The 18,607-nt window shown below is 44.5% G+C and overlaps 1 protein-coding gene across 1 annotated transcript; it reads right to left on the reverse strand.

Moving 5' to 3' along the window:
• Positions 1-5,789: 5,789 nt before the first annotated feature.
• LOC147026249 (voltage-gated potassium channel regulatory subunit KCNF1-like) lies at positions 5,790-17,216 on the reverse strand. The gene is made up of 2 exons (XM_085881478.1): positions 16,859-17,216; positions 5,790-8,157 (listed from the first exon to the last, which is right to left on the reverse strand). Exon 2 carries the CDS (start codon positions 8,087-8,089, stop codon positions 6,608-6,610), a length of 1,482 nt encoding a protein of 493 aa, XP_085737604.1. The 5' UTR covers positions 8,090-8,157; positions 16,859-17,216; the 3' UTR covers positions 5,790-6,607.
• Positions 17,217-18,607: the final 1,391 nt, after the last annotated feature.

Raw genomic sequence — 18,607 nt, forward strand, 5'->3', positions numbered from 1 at the left:
GCGATCACCCTTCCCTTTCCAGAGAGGGACAACAAGGCCCCTCTTCCAGTCAGTTGGGATGATGCCTGTGTTCCAGGCAGAGCACAAAACTGCATGCAACGACACGAGTGCAGCATTTCCACCAGCCTTGAGAAGTTCAGCATGGATGCCACAGATCCCTGGAGCTTTGCCCCGTTTCAACTGGTTCACTGCAGCCCGTGTTTCCACAAGCGAAGGTGGACCACAGTTGATTCGAGGGTCAGCAACAGGGATTGTAACACCCTTGACGTCCAATTCGACAGCTGGGGGATCAGCCTGGTACAACCGCTCAAAGTAACCGGCCCAGCGGGCCTTCACTTCAGACTCCTCTGTCAAGAGCCTACCACTCTCTGCTCGAACTGCAGTGCTCCGAGGGATGGGCTTGGATGAACGTAATGCGCGAATTCCCCTGTAAGCGGGACGAGAATCACCTGTCCACAGGTGATGCTCTACCCCCTCACAGATTCCTCGCACATAGGCCTCCTTGTCCACCCTCAGTGCACGTACAGTTTTACGCCTCAGCTCCCTGAACAGCTCAGCTCTGCCATTCAGCCTGGCCCTGTGACTCTGATCAATGGTATCCAGTGTCCCTTGAGAGAAAAAAATTCTTCTTTGCCCTGCGGTGAGTTCCAAGACATCCACCGGCAACATCAAGGACGGTGGTCTTGAAGGCGCTCCACAACTCTTCAGGACCCCCAAAGCACCCAGACCCCCCAAGTGTCCACACAGCCAGTTCGCAAACTCCTCAGCTACTCTCTCATCCCTGAGCTTGGCAACATCCAGCCTCGGCTGGGATGGTACCATTCTCCAGGATTTAAGGTGCAGCTTTAGAGTTGCTACAAGCCTGTGGTCAGTATTGAGGAACTGAGCACTCCGGTAGACCCTGCAGTTCTGGATCATCCTCCAACGACCGTCAATGAGGACATGGTCAATCTCCTTTGCCACACCGCCAGCGTTGGAATACCAAGTCCAGCGATGAGCTTGTGGGCGCTGAAACCATGAACCAGCCACCCTAAGTCCATGACTTCTTGCAAAGTCAAGGAACTTAGTGCTATTCTGGTTCATAGTTCCTGACCCATGGGGACCAACACACACCTCATAACCATCCCTATCAGTTCCAGTCGATGCATTGAAATCCCCCAAGACTAGAAGTGTATCTCGTCTGGGGCAGTGATCAACCACAGACTCGAGTGTGGCGTAGAATGTGTCCTTCACGGTGAGATCACTCGCCTCAGTCGGAGCATAAACAGAGACCAGGGAAATGACACCTAAGGAGTGGCGAATCCTTAATCTCATAATACGCTCGTTGACCGGTGTTACCTCAATTATCATTGGGGTCAGGTTATTGGACACAGCTACAGCAACTCCTTGGGTATGGTAACCATCAGAGCGACCAGACCAATAGTAGGTGTAACCACCCACCATTATCTCGCCGCAATCCGGTCTCCGAACCTCAGAGAGAGCTGCAATCCCGATGTCCAAACGCTTGAGCTCAGATGATAACAGAGACAGGTGATCATCCTCTCTTAGGGATAGGACATTCCAGGCACCCACCCGAAGGGACCGTCTCAGGTTAACCCAAGGAGACCGCCGTCTGGTGGACGACACCTCAGCACCACTCCGACACACTCTCCCGCAATCTGACCCAGGGATGTTACCCCGTGGTTTCCCTCCTATCAAAGATTGGGGGTCCCGAAGACTTTGCCCCAATCCCGACATCCGGTGAGCTGCCCTGCGAAGGGAAGCTGCACAGGAGGTACTCCCACGGAGTGGGTTTTCAGATTTTTTTGCGTTTTTGCGTTTTGCGGAATGAAGGGTTTTACGGTGGCCGGAGTGCAAATCCTGCCACCAACCTCCTCATAAGAAGTAACCCAACTGCAGGAGGACGTCCGCAGACACAGTTGGGCACTAGATATGGATGGCCGTTGGCTCACAAGGAGCTCCTCCACCCTTTGACAGGTTTTGTTTTTAATCCTGCTGGGTGTCCATATCCAAACACCCTCCTCACCAGAAAACCTGGTGGGGGAGACGGTTTAGTCGCCGACAACCCGACCATGGAACAGGTTAGTACAGGTTTACATGGTACCTGTAGCAGGTCACAGATCGAACCTGACCTGACATAAATGTATACATATACATATATACATATACATATAAAAAATATATACACACACATATAAACACACACACACACTTTTTATACACAAATCTGGTCACATGATTCAGATCTGATCATTTAGACTTTACTAAAAACAAGAAAATTGTTGTTACAGCAGTTGCAAAAATTGACTCGGGAGTGCAACACGGGAAATGATAGGCCAAATGGTCTCCTCCTCCTTTCCTTGTATAGAGGAGTATGCAATCTCTCATTACACTCAGTGTGGTCTTCAGGAGTTTGTGGACCCTTTGTGTGCTATTTTCCATTCTCCATGCAGAATATAAATATTTAAATGCAATTGGTATAATTCTCCACACAGGCATCAACCTTGGAATGCCGAAGCATGAAGGTGGAGCCAAGCTTTGCCCCTCTCCCTGCTGAGGAGGCACCCAGTATACCATGCTAATGCCCGGCTTGATTCCCACAAACAAAATTCAAACAGCTTGCCTAGGTTTGGAGATAATGGTATGGGCGATTTCCATTAGCGGCGATATTATGACGTCAACTTTTTTTCTCGGAAGAATTTACAAAATCGGAGATGGTTACTACCTGCAGGTGGGCTTTCTGCATATACATGGCAAGTTTCATGAAGATCCGATGAAAACTCTGGGTTGTGAAACAAAAAATGTCAAAAAATAGGAATGACGTCATAAAAATTGATATGACGTCATAGTGATGCATCATATGTGTGGAAATTCATCTCTGCTAATGCCCTGTTCGATTCCCGCAAACAGAATTTAAAAAGCTTGCCTAGTTTCGGAGATCATTTTTTAGGCGATTTCCATTAGCGGAGAAATTTTGACGTTATAACCTTTTTTTCTTGGAGGAATTTTCAAAATTGGAGATGGTTACTGTCTGCGCAGGGTATTTCTACATATATATGCCAAGTTTCAGGAAGTTTTGATGAAAACTGTAGGCTGTGAAACAAAAAAGTCCACAAGAAGAAGATGAAGAACAACAATATTAGTAAGACTTGGAGATCCTCCACGAGGATCTAAAAACATTTCAAAGGCATTCAATATCCCTTGGAGCACAGTAAACACAATCATTAAGAAGTGGAAGGTGTGTGGTACCACCAAGACCCTCTCTAGATCAGGCTGTCCCTCCAGACTGGATGACCAAGCAAGGAGGAGACTGATCAGAGAGGCCACCAAGAGGCCAATGGCAACTTTGAAAGAGCTACAGGCATTTATGGCAAAGATTGGTCACTGTGTGCATGTGACAACAATAACCCAAGTCTGGCCTGTACGGTAGGATGGCAAGAAGGAAGCCATTACTCAGAAAAAGCACATCTTGAGTCCCATTTGAGGTATGCAAAAAACACTCCGGAGATTCTGAAGCAATATGGAAAAAAAATTGTGGTCTAATGAAGCCAAGATGGAACTTTTTGTCGTCATTGCAAAACGTTACGTTTGGCACAAACCGAACACAGAACATCACCCAAAGAACACCATCCCTATTGTGAAGCATGGCAGTGGCAGCATCATATTATGGTGATGTTTCGCATCAACATGGACTGGGGAACTTGTCAGGATAGAAGGGAAAATGGATGGAGCAAAATGCAGACAGATCCTCAACGAAAACCTGCTGCCCTCTGAAAGAAAGCTGAAATGGGGATGGAAGTTTACCTTTCAGCATGAAAATGGCCCAAAGCACACAGCCAAAACTACACTGGAGTGGCTAAGGAACAAAAAGATGAATGTCCTTAAGTGGCCCAGTCAGAGCCCCGACCTAAATCCAATCAAAAATCTGTGGCATAACTTGAAGATTGCTGTCCATCAACACTCCCCACACAACTTGACTGAGGTTGAATGGTTTTGTATTGAAGAATGGGCAAATATTGCTCAATCAAGCTGTGAAAAGTTGTTGGAGACCTATCTTCACAGGTTCACAGCTGTAATTGCTATCAAAGGTGCTTCCACCGAGTCTTCACTCAGGGGGGTGGACACGTATCCAACAAATATATTTCAGTTTTGTATTTTTAATTAATTATCTAAAATTTGTTGAATTTCTTTTTCACTTGGAAGTTGTGGGTTGCAATGTGTAAATAAAGGTGGAAAAAGTCTGGTTTAATGCAATTTACTTCCAGGCTGTAAGGCAACAATAGGTGAAAAGTTTGAAAGGGGGTGTAGACTTTCTATAAGTATAGTATGTGCTACTTGTGAATGCCTGCGACACGAGAAGGACCTCGGTTTGGTTTGAAACAGCAATGGGTTTACCTTGTCTGACATTTCATTGGCTGGAAGAGCAGGAGGGATAATTATTAAGATTTTAGCCACCTGGGGATAAATAATTGGTTGTTCCCTCAAATATGCATCTTTCAAAATAACGTAATCCACCACAGAATGCTCAGTAGGCTTGTGCAGAACCTTAGGAAACTTCATGTTCAAAAATGAAAGAAGGCAGAAAATGTGTCCAGGAAATGATTGTTACTTTAAATGACTCACAAAACTAATATATAGCACGATATATCAAAAACATTTTTGGATGGATTCGGATGAAACTTGGTGGACATGTTGGGTGTGTGGCAAGGACGAATTGCTTCGATTTTGGTGAAGATCCAAATCCGGATCTGGACACGAGGTTTATTTAATTTTTAAAGTGATTCTTCACCATTGAGAGATCGGGCCAAAAACGATATCGTACTGTGTATCATGATATTTCAAAATTGTATTAGTCCCGATATCTTCTCATGGATCAGGCATTATGAGGCGGAGGTATGCGCTCTACTGAGTGCCCTTCTCATTTTAATTTTTTTTTCTTGTTTCTGCAATTTTTTAAAGTAATGCTTCATGTTTCATATATTTTGTTATTTTGGTATGGATTAAATCCATATATGTTATTAAATTCAGCTTATGGTGAATTCTACCCATTCTCCTCCCCTCAATCTTGGCTTTTGGTTCAGTGCCACATGAGAAACGATGTGATTATCATTAAATAAATTTTTTTTAAATGCTTAATGATTTGTATATTTTGTTATTTTGGTATGGATTAAATCCATCTCTGTTATTAAATTGTTTTAATACTCGTTTCAATTATTTTGGTTGATGGTTTGGATATGAGTATGTATTGCTTTTGGATTGGTACTGTCCATCTTCCCCCCTCCCACAATCCTGGCCTCGTTTTGCCGAGTCCACGTTTACTTTGGATGTCTTTTCCTAATAAAAAGATTAATGTTTTATAGATTTTTAAATTTTTGGTTGCTTACACTCACCCAGAGACAAAGTAACTTTCTCACTTTGGAATGACCATTATGGCTTCAGCAGTTATTGAGGTAGGTTGGGCTACAGTTTTACATTGATTTGAGAGGAGAAGCAGCAGAAGAACAAAGTGGCATTTTACAGATTTCCTGATGTGGTATTTTAAGCAATGTATTCTGGCATATTTTTAAGTCTCGGTAATTGAGAAAACGCTCGAGAATAAAAGGTATGGCTTTTAAATGCTTACGACTTCACTCTATAGTAGTTTATATGCAGATCATTGTATGCACATTTGAATAGGCAGCCATTTGTTCCCATATCATAGCTCTATATGGAGTACTACCATACTCCATGATACACAGACTGTATGTATATATATATATATATATATATATATATATATATATATATATATATATATATATATATATATATATATATATATACATACATACATACATACATATACATATACATACATACATACATATACATACGTACTGTATACACACAGGTACTTATATGCATGTCTCTCGAGTTATTGTATCCAAATTTCCTGAAAACAACTATACATATACATATAACCGTACAAGTGGTACAACATTTATACAAGGAATTTCCCAGTCCTCAACACTTTCTAAAAATCCATGCCGCATTGCAGAATACCCTTCAGAAAGAGGGAATTCAGCCACGTCGTGAAGGGATTAAGGTTACCCTGCACCAAAGCATTCCTCAGCTTATCCAAATGGAAAAGAAAGACTGTTATGACCAGGAAACAAAAACTTAGAGTTTGGCAAGAGTACAGGCAGACAATGGCCGACACTTTTGGGAAGCCACAGTGGGTTTTAACGTGCACAAGTGAGTGCGAGCAGAAGGGTCAGCTGGCATAATGCCCCTGCTGAAGGACCACATGCTCAATGATGGAATGCCATGCCTGCAGAGGACTTGGCAACAATTCATATAGTTGGATCCTATTATCTCTGGAATCAAACACTTCAATGGGTATAGATAATACACTGTGTTCATTTTCACAGTTCATGCCTGTAGTATCATGTATTCAGTACCAAAGGTTTGGATAACGTACTTCTGTAGCACTTTCAGGATAGTACACATTAATGTTAAAGGTTATATTTATATCTTCACGTCAACATGACATGATTCTCAAAAAAAGGAGTTTGGACAGAGTTGGTGCACACTATTAAAGTCAAATGTCTTTCTGCACATTCGCTTATTATTTACACCTCCTCCCACTGGTGTTTGGGCTGTGAGCATTATCGAGTGTGTCCTCCTGATCTCCAAGCTCTTTCTGAGCACTGAAGACTCCACCGCTCTCAAGGTCCTGTTTCTTTGATTGTAGCATCCCAACATAAGTGAGATCCCCATCCATCACTGCAGTAATGGCTTGAGGAACAGCCTGCGGGTGTAGTGCCATGGTCATGAGGGTGAGCTGGTGCTTAACTGCTGTATCGAGAACCTTTTGGTGGTTGTAGAAACATACAAAGTTGTTGATGATTGGATGGATGGGGAGCGCAATCGCCAAGATGCCACAGAGGAAGCTTACTGCCGCATTCACCTTCCCCAGCTCTGTTTTTGGATACACATCGCCATATCCCACTGTGGTCATTGTGATGATCGCCCACCAGAAAGCATGCGGGATACTGCTGAACAGCGTCTCTGGGTGGCTTTGTTCCAAGGTGTATCCGAGCGTTGAGAAGATAAAGATTCCTACAGCCATGTACATGATTAAGAGACCCAACTCTGCGAAGCTGCGTCTGAGTGCATACGTGAGTGTTTGTAATCCACTTGAGTGACGCGCCAATTTGAAGATGCGTGCGATGCGTAGGATACGGAGCACTTGGAGCACTTGGCGCATGGTGGAGAGCTCAAGGAATGAACTTCCAAAAACGCTCAAGAGAATGGTCAGCAAGAATGGCAACACCGTGAGAAGATCCACAGCATTGAGGAAGGTGAAGATAAAGATGAAGCGGTTTGGTGATGAGGTGAAGCGTATTATGAATTCCAGTGAGAACCAGGACATACAAGCAGTTTCAACGACATTGAGGACCGGGTGCTCGTGGGTCTCTCCATCACCAGGACCGTTACTTTGAAGCTCTGGAATGGTGCCGAGACACATGACCACAGATGAGATTATAACGAACATGAAGGAGATCAGGGTTATCGCTCTGGCCAGTGTCGACGATTCTGGTTGTTCCATAGTTCTCCACAAACACCTTTTCAGCCGAATCCAATTACTTCCACCACTGGCATCGCTCGTGTCTTCAAGCGCAACTTGAACTCGGCGCAAGATCTCGTCCAGCTCTTCCTTGAGCTCATAGAAGCGCAGGCAACAGCATTCATCAAGATAGTCCACATCGATTTCCCAAAAATCCATCTCCTGCTTGAAGCATGCAGGACAAGCTCCTCTATCCATGTGAATCTGACCAAAGTAATACAGTTCCATGATTCGACTGAAGGATTGAGGATCCCTGTCAAAGTAATACTCATCGCTCACTGCATCGTAATCGTCGCAGAGCCCCGTGGCATTGGGACATCGGCTTTCCGATTGTTGAAGAATCTGCCCGAGTCGAGTGTGTGGGAAGCGACGAAGCGCTGCCCGGTGAAGAGCAAGCCGAACTCCACCAATGTTTACAACCAGAGCTTCGGGCTCCATGGCTCCGTCCTCTGGCACGTCCGAGGGTTGTGGTTGGGACATGTGCCTTTCTATCGACCCCTGGGAGTTGGAGGGGGGCTCAGTTGGAAGAGTTGTCTCTCTATTGGAAGCTGCAAAAGAGAGCACGTTATTAGCAACCATGAGTGTGCAGACACTGAGCAGATAGATGGGATTGTTGAAGGACAGATTAAAATGAGGGAAACAACAAAGAAAGGAAGAACAGAATAACAGACAAGGAATATCCATTTATTTCATATGCAACCTAAGCCTGGTGTTGGTTTAACAGTTAGGGTGGCTGGCTTAAGATCTTAGGGTCTTGAGTTCAAGCCCTTTAATCGTTGAATTAACATCAGGCGGGTTGACTCAGCCTGCCATGCCATCCTTCCGAGGTCAGTGAAATGAGTACATCAGCGCCACAGCTGCACTCCCAGAAAATGATGCTGCCAAGCAGCAACAGGTTCCATACAAATAAATAAATCAATAAAAATGCAACCTGTGGCTGCTGGTTGCATCATTTCTGAGGGCATGGCTGTGCCGTTGATGCAGTGCTCCCTGTATGTTTTGGCAGGAACTTGTAATTTGTTCATGGTGCCGGCGATAGCTCGCCTACTCTTCAGAAATGACCATGTGGGATATTTTATATCCACCAATTAATGCTGGCAGATGGGACTTCCATCTTCCAACGTCAATCGGATAGTTGTGGGTAGACGATACAAATCGTCTACGATACATCGATTGTATCGTGGGTAGACGATACAAATATCGCTCTACAAATCCGATAGACGTGACACATGAATCACCCTGCCAGTGAAACAACGCGATGACAGTTAAAAGCTGGGTCGGGATTCAAACCCAGAGTAGACAGCTCACCTGGAGGTGAGCGTGTGTACCTCTTGGGCCGAGGTTGTCCTGCCAACATGAAAAGGAACATGTGGACCACAAACTGAACAACGTGCAAAGATTTTATCAAATCTCCAGGTGAAAAATGTGTTCAACAGGTTTGGATCCTAACAAGACATATTGATTAAAGAGAGCTATATTCTTTTACAGGGACAATCATTTTAACCTTTGATTGCAATCACCCTGATTTGGTGAATCTGTCAAAACGACAGTGATGAACCCTCGTAATTTGAATTCATGAGGTCCAACCCTTGATGCATCTAATGAACAAACAAAATGAATTGAATGAATACCAGTAATCGATACATCTTTCTTTATCCTCATTAAAGACCTTCTTGGTTTACTACCTCCATCACCAAAGGTGGACAGAGGTAATTGTTTTCACCCTGTTTGTTAATTGGCAAAATAATTTCACCAAGTATGTTGGTCTGTAGTGTGTTTGTCTGTCTGTCTGTTTGTTTGTCACACGATTTTTGGCCACAGTTTTCAAGCAATCGTTCTGAATATTTTTTGTGTGGAGGTGACCGGCCAAGGACAGCAATGCTTAATTTTGGTGAAGATCCGAATCCGGATCCAGATCTGAGAATTTTTTTAAGTGATTCTTCACCATTGAAAGATAGGGCCAAAAACGATATATACAGCACAATGTCTCAAAAGTTTATGGATGGATTGTGACGAAACTTGGTGGGCAGGTTTGGTGTGTGACAAGGACTAATCGATTCAATTTTGGTGAAGATCTGAATTCGGATCCAGAGACGAGAATTATTGAATTTTTCAATGATAATTATTCACCATTTCGTGATATCGAGCCAAAAACAATATATAGCATGACATCTCAAAAAGTTGTGGACAGATTCAGATGGAACTTGGTGGACTTATTGGGTGTGTGATATGGACTAATTGATTGGATTTTGGTGAAAATCCCAATCCGGATCCAGATACGAGACTTTTTAAGTGATTCCTCACCGTTGAGAGATGGGGCAAAAAACTATGTACGTATAGCATGATATCTCAAAAAGTTTTGGACGAGTTATGAAAAAACTCGGTGGTTGACTTGGTTCGGTGACAAGAAGCCGATTTGATTTTGTTTGAGGTCCAGAAATCAGATGCAACCTGTCAGTGGCATACAAAATGTAAACTATTCAGCCTGGCTGAGGTATGTTCTCTACGGAGTGCCGTTCCGTTTCGCCAAGTTGTCACTCTCTGAGTGATTTTTGGGTCGCCGAAATAGGTGACCCTTATTGTCAGTAATTCTGTCTGTTTGTTTGGATGTTTGTTCGTTTGTCATCAGCATAATTGGTAGTAAACGTGGGCGGAAGAAAAAGCCGATTCGTTTTTGGTTCAGGTCCAGATCTGGCCTTGTATCAGTGGGATACAAAACGTAAACTAATCAGCCTGGCGAAGGTATGCACTCCACAAGTGCCCTTCTAGTTATGTGTCCAGTGACGAAGTCGCCGGTGGCATTATGTTTTCCGGTTGTCTATCTGTACGTACGTATGTCCATCCATGCTAATTTTCTCTGTTTTGTCTGCAACCGCTTATCTGATTGAAAATGAGTTTTCACCATAAATGCAGAATTTTTAATGATTATGACATCATAGGACACGTGAGGTGGCAGCCATGTTGGAAAAACAGAAAACTTTGCCCCACTGCATTTCCTAAATCACACCATGGAAAAAATTGAAACTTGGTACCTGGCAACTACTCTGCATGCAGAATTAGAATGATTTGAGAATTTTGACAAAGAGAGAAAACAAACAGAATTTGTCGACAGAAAATTTACTCATGATGTCATCGGTCATGTGGTTTGGCAGCCATATTGTTTAAAAAAAAAAGGGAAAAAATTTTTTTCTCCAGAACTGATTGAGAGATCAAAGTGAAACTGCACGCAAATGATCGACGAGACGTGGTGAATAAATTTTGATACCCATGACATCATAGGTGACACGGTCTGGCAGCCTTCTTGGATTTACCCTGAAACCTTCAAAAATCTTCTCCAGAATGGCTGGACAGAAAGAGGGGAAACTTCAAAAACCTATTCCCCAATGCCTTGGGGATACTGGGATGATAAAAAAAAATAATTGATGTCACCTGGTTTGGCAGCCATATTGGATTGAAGGAAAGTATGAAACAATGTTTTCTCTGGAACCGCTTATCGGATCTATGGAAAATTTACCAAGTATCATCGACCACAATTGCTGCATACAGTGTGAAAATGACATCATAGGCGATGTGGTGTGGCAGCCATATTTGATATAAAAATGAACCTTAGCCGATCAAAGTGAAACTTCACACACATGATCCTTCACCAAATTATGGGCAGAGTCCACATTTTCAATGCCATAGATCACATGGTTTGTCACCATGTTAGTTTGAAAACTGAAAATTAAAAAAAACTTTTTCTCCAAAACCACTTAATGGATCAATTTGATACATGCTGCATTACATGGAGCAAAGGCAGTGGATCACAACTGCAAAATTTGGCATCGTTCGCTACAGCGGTTTCTGAAATATATATATATATATATATATATATATATATATATATATATATATATATATATATATTTTTAACACATTTGGCATCGTTCGCTACAGCGGTTTCCAAAATATAATTTTTTTTATCACACGTGAGTGATGATGTCATTGTTAAGTCAAATATATGCAGCAAGTTGAGTGGATCATAAATGCAAAGTCTAGTATTGATAGGTTAAACGGTTTCAGAAAAATAATTGTTTAATTATTTCCTCAAAAACCAACGTGGCTGCCACATCATGTGACTGATGAGGTCATTGTTAAATAAAATATTTGCAGCAACAGTAATGGATCATCACTGCAAAGTCTCACTTCAAAAGGCTAAATGGTTTCAGAGAAACATATCTTTTTTAATATGATCGACTCACCATGGGGAATATTGGTTGAAAATTTCAACATCATCGGTCACATGGTTTCGCAGCCATGTTGGACAAAACCTTATCCGATCAATGCAAAACTCCAAAGATGTGATGGGCCACCCATTCGGAATTTGATTTGATAAAGAGGATATTGTGGGTCAGGCGTCTGATCGAAGTGGGGTTGTATCGAAGTGGGGTTGTATCGAAGTGGGGTTGTATCGAAGTGGGGTTGTATCGAAGTGGGGTTGTATCGAAGTGGGGTTGCATCGAAGTGGGGTTGTATGGAAGCGGGGTGGTATCGAAGCGGGGTGGTATCAAAGCGGGGTTGTATCGAAGCGGGGTTGTATCGAAGCGGGGTTGTATCGAAGCGGGGTTGTATCGAAGCGGGGCTGTATCGAAGCGGGGTTGTATCGAAGCGGGGTTGTATCGAAGCGGGGGTGTATCGAAGCGGGGTGTATCGAAGCGGGGTGTATCGGCCGGGGTGTATCGAAGCGGGGTGTATCGAAGTGGTGTTGTATCGAAGCGGGGTGGTATCGAAGCGGGGTGGTATCGAAGCGGGGTTGTATCGAAGCGGGGTTGTTTCGAAGCGGGGCTGTATCGAAGCGGGGCTGCATCGAAGCGGGGTTGTATCGAAGCGGGGTTGTATCGAAGCAGGGTTGTATCGAAGCGGGGTTGCATCGAAGTGGGGTTGTATCGAAGTGGGGTTGTATCGAAGTGGGGTAGTATCGAAGTGGGGTAGTATCGGCGCGGTAGTATCGAAGTGGGGTAGTATCGAAGTGGGGAGTATCGAAGTCGGGTTGCATCGAAGTGGGGTTGTATCGAAGTGGGGTTGTATGGAAGTGGGGTTGTATCGAAGTGGGGTTGTATGGAAGTGGGGTTGTATCGAAGTGGGGTTGTATCGAAGTGGGGTTGTATCGAAGTGCAGTAGTATCGAAGTGGGGTTGTATGGAAGTGGGGTTGTATCGAAGTGGGGTTGTATCGAAGTGGGGGTGTATCGAAGCGGGGGTGTATCGAAGCGGGGGTGTATCAAAGTGGGGTTGTATCGAAGCGGGGTGGTATCGAAGCGGGGTGGTATCGAAGCGGGGTTGTATCGAAGCGGGGTTGTTTCGAAGCGGGGCTGTATCGAAGCGGGGCTGCATCGAAGCGGGGTTGTATCGACGCGGGGTTGTATCGAAGCGGGGTTGTATCGAAGCGGGGTTGCATCGAAGTGGGGTTGTATCGAAGTGGGGTTGTATCGAAGTGGGGTAGTATCGAAGTGGGGTAGTATCGAAGTGGGGTAGTATCGAAGTGCGGTAGTATCGAAGTGGGGTAGTATCGAAGTGAGGTTGTATGGAAGTGGGGTTGTATCGAAGTGGGGTTGTATCGAAGTGGGGTTGTATCGAAGTGCAGTAGTATCGAAGTGGGGTTGTATGGAAGTGGGGTTGTATCGAAGTGGGGTTGTATCGAAGTGGGGGTGTATCGAAGCGGGGGTGTATCGAAGCGGGGGTGTATCAAAGTGGGGTTGTATCGAAGCGGGGTGGTATCGAAGCGGGGTGGTATCGAAGCGGGGTTGTATCGAAGCGGGGTTGTTTCGAAGCGGGGCTGTATCGAAGCGGGGCTGCATCGAAGCGGGGTTGTATCGAAGCGGGGTTGTATCGAAGCAGGGTTGTATCGAAGCGGGGTTGCATCGAAGTGAGGATGTATCGAAGTGGGGTTGTATCGAAGTGGGGTAGTATCGAAGTGGGGTAGTATCGAAGTGGGGTAGTATCGAAGTGCGGTAGTATCGAAGTGGGGTAGTATCGAAGTGGGGTTGTATGGAAGTGGGGTTGTATCGAAGTGGGGTTGTATCGAAGTGGGGTTGTATCGAAGTGGGGTTGTATCGAAGTGGGGTTGTATGGAAGTGGGGTTGTATCGAAGTGGGGTTGTATCGAAGTGGGGTTGTATCGAAGTGGGGTTGTATCGAAGTGGGGTAGTATCGAAGTGGGGTAGTATCGAAGTGGGGTAGTATCGAAGTGCGGTAGTATCGAAGTGGGGTAGTATCGAAGTGGGGTTGTATGGAAGTGGGGTTGTATCGAAGTGGGGTTGTATCGAAGTGGGGTTGTATCGAAGTGCAGTAGTATCGAAGTGGGGTTGTATGGAAGTGGGGTTGTATCGAAGTGGGGTTGTATCGAAGTGGGGTGTATCGAAGCGGGGGTGTATCGAAGCGGGGGTGTATCAAAGTGGGGTTGTATCGAAGCGGGGTGGTATCGAAGCGGGGTGGTATCGAAGCGGGGTTGTATCGAAGCGGGGTTGTTTCGAAGCGGGGCTGTATCGAAGCGGGGCTGCATCGAAGCGGGGTTGTATCGAAGCGGGGTTGTATCGAAGCGGGGTTGTATCGAAGCGGGGTTGCATCGAAGTGGGGTTGTATCGAAGTGGGGTTGTATCGAAGTGGGGTAGTATCGAAGTGGGGTAGTATCGAAGTGGGGTAGTATCGAAGTGCGGTAGTATCGAAGTGGGGTAGTATCGAAGTGGGGTTGTATGGAAGTGGGGTTGTATCGAAGTGGGGTTGTATCGAAGTGGGGTTGTATCGAAGTGGGGTTGTATCGAAGTGGGGTTGTATGGAAGTGTGGTTGTATCGAAGTGGGGTTGTATCGAAGTGGGGGTGTATCGAAGCGGGGGTGTATCGAAGCGGGGTGTATCAAAGTGGGGTTGTATCGAAGCGGGGTGGTATCGAAGCGGGGTGGTATCGAAGCGGGGTTGTATCGAAGCGGGGTTGTTTGAAGGGCTGTATCGAAGCGGGGCTGCATCGAAGGGGGGTGGTATGGAAGCGGGGTTGTATCGAAGCGGGGTTGTATCGAAGCGGGGTTGTATCGAAGCGGGGTTGCATCGAAGTGGGGTTGTATCGAAGTGGGGTTGTATCGAAGTGGGGTAGTATCGAAGTGGGGTAGTATCGAAGTGCGGTAGTATCGAAGTGGGGTAGTATCGAAGTGGGGTAGTATCGAAGTGGGTAGTATCGAAGTGGGGTTGTATCGAAGTGGGGTTGTATCGAAGTGGGGTTGTATCGAAGTGGGGTTGTATCGAAGTGGGGTTGTATGGAAGTGGGGTTGTATCGAAGTGGGGTTGTATCGAAGTGGGGTTGTATCGAAGTGCGGTAGTATCGAAGTGGGGTTGTATGGAAGTGGGGTTGTATCGAAGTGGGGTTGTATCGAAGTGGGGTTGTATCGAAGTGGGGTTGTATGGAAGTGGGGTTGTATCGAAGTGGGGTTGTATGGAAGTGGGGTTGTATCGAAGTGGGGTTGTATGGAAGTGGGGTTGTATCGAAGTGGGGTTGTATGGAAGTGGGGTTGTATCGAAGTGGGGTTGTATGGAAGTGGGGTTGTATGGTTATTTTTTCACCATGGAAATTTCACAAAATTTTCACCACAGAGGTGACTACTCATGTAGAATGTTTTTGTGATAACTATGACATCATAGGTCATGTGGTGTGGCAGCCATGATGGAAAAAAGAAAACTTTGGACCTCTGTATCTCCGAAACCGCTCCGTGGAAAAAATTGAAACTAGGTACATGTGAAGTATTCCCCATGTGAAACAAGCGTGATTTTTTTTTGATGATGTCACACGTGGTTTCGTTATGACATCATAATTGCATTTGTCAAACGCTTTATCCGATCAGTATGAAAAATTTTGAGGGTCATTTTGGGCTAAATTGTAATTGGCAAAAAATTGATGCTGTCATCGCTCACCTGGTGTGGCAGCCATATTGTTTTTAACATGAAACCTTCAAAAAATCTTCTCTGAAAGGGCTGAACAGATTAAGGTGAAGCCTTGCAGGTATGATCGCCTATCCATGTGTAACAAAAAGTTATCCACCTATGATGTCATAGGTCACATGGTTTGGCAGCTATCATTTTTTGAAGAATAAACATTTTTAAATCTTCTCCAGAATGGCTTGACAGATCGAGGGGAAACTTCACTCACATGTTCCCCAAGCCTTGCGGATACCAGGGTGTTCACGAATAATTAATGTCAAATGGTCTGGCAGCCAGAATTATTTTATGTTTTGAATCTGGGTTCAGAGATTTAAATCAAACTTGGTACAAGTATGTATAATGATGTAATGATGTCAGCGGGTGCATATCTGACGACGTCAAAGATTGCTCTTCTAGTTTATTTGCATTGGGTTTAACGATCGGCTCCACCCATTTGCATCACATTGTCATTCTGTTTGTCTTCATGAGTGTAACCCACAGCATCCATTGATGGGTTGTTTGGCAGATACAACTTTGAGGGTCAAAATATTTCATTTTAATCAATTTGAGTGGGATCCACAAGTGTCCCATACACAAAATGTTTCTCTGAATCACATGACAAGTCTGATCGTTGGAAACAGTAATTCACTGTTGGTGGATGTCGCTGTTTGAACGAGCTCCACAGAGATGCCGCAGCTGTTATAGACCAGTAGAGGTCATGATGAGACGAAGGAAATCAAAGCATATAGCTCAAAATCAGGCCATTGGCATTCTAGCCAAAAGGTTTATACCTTCTCAAGCGATCCCGGCAGGTGCTTCACGATACATTACCACTATACATATATATATATATATATATATATATATATATATATATTTTTTGAAATAATATGATAGCTGATGACCACTCAAACATTGTTTAGCACTAGAAAGCATGGGTTTTACGATACATTGCACCTGTATCATCACCACAATGTTTTTTTTTTTAACACGTTTGGCATCGATCGCTACAGCGGTTGACGAAATAAAATTTTTTATCACACGTAAGTGATGATGTGATTGTTAAGTCAAATGTAGGCAGCAAGTTTAGTGGATCATAAATGCAAAGTCTAGTATTGATAGGTTAAACGGTTTCAGAGAAATAATTGTTTAATTATCTCCTGAAAAACCAACGTTTTGGTTTTTTGAGCCAGAACTCTTCTGCCCAGCCAGTCACTACAATGTTTAAATTTTACATCATCCGAAGGCTTTGGTGTTTCTATAACAAACACACACCTTATGAAACATCGCCAGTCGTGACCGCACTTACCAGCAGGACACAGACTGTGTCAAAAGGCCAAACGCCGGTCCAGTAGGTCTTCGACTAATGCGAACTTTTGAGAGTAACGGTAAGTCGTCAGCTAAAAAATCACGCGATTTGGACCCAACTGTCATGAGGGTTGAATACCTGAGATCTTCCCTTTGGTTTGATTGCGCATTTGTTGAAAAGATCCAGAGGTGGAGATAGTGGAGGAAAAGGGGAGGAGGAGATGGTGAAAGGGGATAGGGAAAGAGGGCCGTTGGGGAGGGTGAATGGTGCAGATAGATATTATTGTAAGTTGCTTTGCGAACATATAAATCACAGTGAAAATGACAGAAGATATTCCTTCTAGCCCAGGTAAATAAATGCAGAATGCAAACTTTAACCTTAAGCAATTTTGGATAAGTGTTGAGACACAAGAGGAGGCTGGCAGGATAGGCTACAGTTATGCACACCTGCCTTGGAGCTATCTAGTTTGGGTTTGAATCTCAACCCAGATATAACTGTCATGCTGGTGTTTCACATGCAGGGTGAGACATTGGACTGTGTTGTCAATTGAAATGACATCAATCAGGACAACCTATCTGCCAGCACTGGGGGTGTTTATGGATGTTAAAGAATCCACGGTATCTTTTGTGAAAAGCAGAACAGGTGAGGTCCGCACAGCCAGTTCCAGAAGGACTTGAGCCAGAACTCTTCTGCCCAGCCAAACCCACAAGGTGGGAAGATTTGGTGCCGTTAAAGAAGGAGGAGAAGATTGAGACCCTTGAGGCACGTGCTGAAGTGCCCTGGAAAGAGATTAAATGGGGAGCAATGAGGATCTATATTATAATTTTGGACAATAATATCCCATGCAAGAAGGCATAACAGGGAGTGAAATGCAGTGAGAAACACATTCAGGGAAGTTTATGAACCCGCTTGCTTTGCTCCTGGAGGACATCTTATGGGCCAATCTTTTAGCAACTTCTGAAACCGACAGCACCATTGCCGAATCACCATTCCTTGCCAGCAGCTGTGCATACAAAGTGCTTTGCCAAGCCTGGGGGAAAGAGACTCTGCCAACGCTTTTTAATTAAATGTAGGGAACAGTAAGGCAATGGTTTACCGCTATCGATCAAATTTCCCGCAAGGCCCAGCACCCGCCTGCTTTGGATATTCACTCTGGGAAAGGAAAACTGTCTCCAAACGCTTTTACTCTAAAAAGGATTTCAAAGTCACCTGGACTGTTTTCAATGAGGAAGAGAAACGTCATTGCACTGTTGGAAGAGAAAAAGAAATGCCACCTTTTTATATGGGTATCGCAGATCATGGAGGAGTGGAACAACAGGGAGCAAATGATCGACAGATGAAAGGATCGAGAGATGAAAGAAACAACAGATTAAATAGGGTGAAGCTGAAACAGGAGAACGAATGGCTGCATCACAGAATGTGAAGTGGACTTGCAGGTGAAAGTGGAACAAGGTGTCTGCTGTTTTGGTAAAGCTTGCAGGCAGGTCGGTGGTCCCTCTGTCTTCCACTGAATCCTTTCTGGTCTTGCACTCTCTGTTCTTTCCGTGCTTTGTCGTCCCCCCCCCCCCAGGTTTCTGCCAGGTGCACATGGTCCACCATCAAGCCTCTTCTGGTGAAACTCTGAAAATCCAGAATCACTGCTCACCTCCACTGATTCTTTGCTCTTTTTTCCCAACTGTGGAACCAACTTCTTTCACATTCTCTTCAATCTCATTCTTTCCTCCAGGTCTTCAAGACGGCTGTTCACCA

Source organism: Eptatretus burgeri, chromosome 5 (genome assembly GCF_056783735.1).
Source record: "Eptatretus burgeri isolate ZD-2024b chromosome 5, Ebu_testis_v1, whole genome shotgun sequence".
NCBI classification, from domain to species: Eukaryota; Metazoa; Chordata; class Myxini; order Myxiniformes; family Myxinidae; genus Eptatretus; species Eptatretus burgeri.

What these genes read in the sequence shown, in the direction of transcription:
- LOC147026249 (XM_085881478.1), bottom strand. Translation starts at nt 8,089, where the DNA reads ATGTCCCAACCACAACCCTCGGACGTGCCAGAGGACGGAGCCATGGAG.